General features: G+C 75.5%; 1 protein-coding gene across 1 annotated transcript in view; it reads right to left on the bottom strand.

The window, feature by feature from the left end:
* The window catches only part of AURANDRAFT_65424 (hypothetical protein), a gene marked incomplete at both ends in the record, with an annotated part of 15,098 nt that overhangs the window by 4,904 nt on the left and 6,469 nt on the right, over positions 1-3,725 (bottom strand). Inside the window, 2 exons of the mRNA XM_009040248.1 lie at positions 46-1,662; positions 1,862-2,739. Of these exons, the coding sequence (XP_009038496.1) occupies positions 46-1,662; positions 1,862-2,739 (2,495 nt within the window). The remainder of the gene's footprint in view (positions 1-45; positions 1,663-1,861; positions 2,740-3,725) is intronic.

The following is a 3,725-nucleotide window of genomic DNA, read 5'->3' as shown; positions in this document are numbered from 1 at the left end:
CCGGGGGCACTGCGGCCGCGACGCGGCGAGCGCGGCGCCGCTGACGACCGCGGCCAATCCGCGGAGCTCCGCGCGCGCGGCCGCGGCCGCCGCGGCGACGGCCAGCGCGCCGTCGAGGCAGCAGCAGGAGAGGAGGAGCCGGCCCGGCGGCGCCGCGGCGAGGCGCTCCGCCGTCGCGGGCACGTCGAGCGCGAGCGTCGCCGCGTCGACGGCGCCCTCGACGTGGACCCAGGCGACGCCGTCCGACTCCCGGCCCCGGCGGAGCAGCGCCGCGGCGACGTCGCCGACGCCGGAGCCCGGCGCGCCCAGGAGCGAAAAAACGCCCGCGGGCCGTGGCGGAGGAGCGCCGCGCCCGGGAGCTTCGACGACGCCGTGGAGCCGGTCGCGCGCGTCGTCCTCGACGCGCGCCTCGAAGGCGCCGAGGAGCGCGCCCACGAGCGCCGACGAGCTCGCGCCGCAGGCCCGCGACGAGCGGCTCAGGCCCGCCGCCTGGTCCGCGTGGAGCGCGTCGAAGGGCCGGGCGAAGCGCGCCGCCGACGCGGCGGAAAAGTTCGCGGGCCGCGCGCGGCGGCAGTCTGCGCGCCAGTCGCTCAGCCGGCGCTCGAGGGACCGGTGCGCCTCGCTCCGCGCGGGCACGACGAGGCAGACCTCGTCGAGGATCGCGCCCGCGGGCGCCGCGTGGGCGAGCGCGTGCCGCGGGCACGCGAGCGCGACGAGGTGGCAGGCCGCGCGCGCGCCGACGGCGACGTCGTCGACGTCGCCCCGCCCGAAGGACACGACGAGCGGCGCGACGCCGGCCTCGTGCAGGACGAAGCCGCGCTCGTAGACGTCGAGGCGGCCCGTGAGCGCCGCGGGGAGGTGCGGCGCCGCGGGCGTCACCAGCAACGTCGCCGCGGGGAAGCCCTCGAGCCGCGCGCCGAGCGCGACGTCGTCGCGCCGCGGGAAGTGGACGTCCCGCAGGCGCCGCGCGAGCGCGCCGGCGGCGGAAAACTCCGGGCCGCCGCAGGCGCCGAAGGGCTGCGCGTAGGGCGCGCAGCGGTCGCCCGTGAGCAGCGCGCCCTCGCCCTGGAGGAGCGGGAACGCGCCGGGCGCGCCGGCGCCCGGCGGCGGCGGGAAGAGGAAGGTGTCGCCGACGGCGACGGCGCCCAGGGGCCCCAGGGACAGGGTCAGGCGCACGTAGACGAGGCAGCCCAGCTTGCCGAGCTCGCCCGCGTCGACGAGCGGCCGGCCGTCGCAGTCCGTCGCGTCCGTGGCCACCACCAAGCTCTCGCCGGCGCCCGGGGGCAGGTGGGCGAGCACGGCGTCCCGCAGGGGCGCCTCGAGGCCCGTGAGCGTCGCCGCATTTGCGAGCGCGGCCGGCGCGGCGCCGTGGAGCGCGCGCGCGAGGCCCGCGTACGCCTCCGCGACGCGCTGTACGGCGCCGGCCGCGGGCGCGGGCGCGGCCGTTTCGCGGTCGTCGTCGTCGTCGTCGTCGTCGTCGCCGGGGACAACCGGCACGACGCCCGCGCCCAACACGTAGGTGCGGCAGAGCCGGAGCCCGGACGTCGGGTCGCGCGCCTGGACCACGATCTGCGGCGCCGTCGCGTCCGCCGCGGTCGCGTCCGAGGCGCCGTCGGCGCACATGCTCGACGACGTGCGCGTCCCCAGGAGCGCGAAGGGCGCCTGGAGCGTGCCCCGCGCGTCCCCGGGATGCCTGTGCCGAAACCAACCACTGGTTTGGGTGGTCCTGACCAAACTTGAGAATTCTCTAGCTCGGTCAAATCGAAGTCGATTCGGCTGATTTTTGGACGGATCGATCGCTCTTGTCGAGTTCTCGAAGCCCAGCCGAAGAGCTTGTGTCAAAACATTCGAATACGCTCACATTGAAGTCGGGTTGAAGATTTGGTTTCGGCACAGCGGGATGCTCGGCCTCGCCGTAGTCGAAGAAGGCCGCGAGCCGCTCCGCCGCGCGCGCCTCCGTGAGGTCCGGCGCGACGCCGAGGCCCCCGGGCCCGCGCATGGCCCGGAACGTCTCCTCGACGTGCTGGCGCAGGGCCGGCGTCGACGCCGCCAGGCGGTCCCGCAGCAGCGCGCCGTCGAGCGCGCCGACGCACGCCTTGAACGTCGCCGTCGCGTCCACGACGTCGTGGCGCTGGCTGAAGAAGCCGCCGAAGTCGCCCCTGCCGTGGAGCCCCGGCGCCTCGCCGACGGCGAGGGCCTGGACGAGGGGCCAGTACTCGACGTCCTCCGCCGCGGACTCGGCGCCGCGCGGGAGCACGACGCCGACGCGCGCGCCGGCCGCGCCCACCTCGCACGCCACGAGCCGCACGAACCCGGCGGCCTTGGCCGCCTCGGCGGCGTCGACGTCGCCGCCGGCGCACTCCACGACGTACTCGCGCAGGCCCGGGCAGACGAGCAGCGTCGCGAGCGCGGGCGCGGCGCGCGCGTCGTAGAGCAGCGAGACGGTGCTCCGCGTGACGAGCAGCACGGTCTCCTCGAGGGCCTCGGCGACGGCCTCGCGGTCCGCGTCGGACGCCAGGGGCACGTCGGACCCGACGAAGAAGGGCCGCACGCGCTCCTCGAGCAGGCCCCGGCCGCTCTCGCCGAGCACGAGCCACCGCAGCGCCGCCGCCGAGCCCCAGTTGTCCTTGCCGTCGACGCCGCAGACGAAGAGCCAGGCCTCGGGCTTCTCGCCGGGCGACCCCAACGGGGCGCAGGCCGCCTGGAGCAGCCGCAGCCGGTGCATGGTCGCGTCGCGGGCTGCCATTCTGCCGGTTTGATGGCTTTCGAATGGGCGAGGCGATGGTGCCGGGCAACGACAACCTTGGGAGGCCGCTTCCCGATGGGGGGCTGCGTCGATGATGCGGCGTTCCTCGTAGACGGCTGGCTGAGCTGCGCCTTCGCCGCGTCCTCGGTCCGGAGCAGCTCCTTGGTCGGCCCGGGCTCCTGCGCGGAGCTCGCGGCCCTCTCGAACGTTTCCGGCGACGTACTCGCGGCGCGCTGCTGCGAGACGTGCAACGCGACCGTCGCGGGGCACGAGTCGTCGTGCTTCCTCGGCGACGCGCCCATCGCCAGCGGCGAGCCCTACCCCAGCGGCGACGACTGCAACGGCTGCGTGTGCCGCGGCGGGTACCCGGCGTGCTTCGTCACGGAACGGTGCGAATGCAAGCGCGTGGGCTACCTGTGCCCCCACGGCGTCGACGAGAAGTCCGAATCGCTCGCGGGCCCCTTGCGGTCCCTCGGGCTCACCAGCGCCATCTCCACGCTCCTGGTCGTCGCCTTCTTCGTCCGGAAGCTGCGCCGCCGCCGCCGCGGCGCGGCGCGCAAGCCCGACGCGACGCCGCCGGCGGTCGTCGCGCGGGCCGCCTACGAGCTCGCGCCGAGCGGCGCCGACGACGCTTAAGGGATGCGCGAGGAGGCGGGGGGTCCGCGGACGGCCTCGAGGAGGATGACCGGCGCCGCCGCGATCGGGATCGCCGGGATCGCGTCCGAGCGCGTAGGAGCGCTCGGGATCGCGTAAGATCGCTCGAGATCGCTCGAGATCGCTCGGGATCGCGCCGGATCGCGGCGGATCGCGCCGGCGTCCTTTGCCCCAACGAAACTAGATACCTCGCATATCATTGGCGGGCTCAACCTTTGAACGCGGCTGCCCCACACGAAGTCGCGCGCTTTTTGTAGGCTCATGCTCCGCTTCACTGGGCTTGACCGCGCGGGCGTGGTGACGGAACCGCTCTATCGTGACCGCT

This window comes from Aureococcus anophagefferens (assembly GCF_000186865.1).
Source record: "Aureococcus anophagefferens unplaced genomic scaffold AURANscaffold_14, whole genome shotgun sequence".
Classification (NCBI taxonomy): domain Eukaryota; class Pelagophyceae; order Pelagomonadales; family Pelagomonadaceae; genus Aureococcus; species Aureococcus anophagefferens.
The sequence above is the reverse complement of the archived record's forward strand: the minus strand, read 5'-3'. Positions and strand labels throughout refer to the sequence as shown.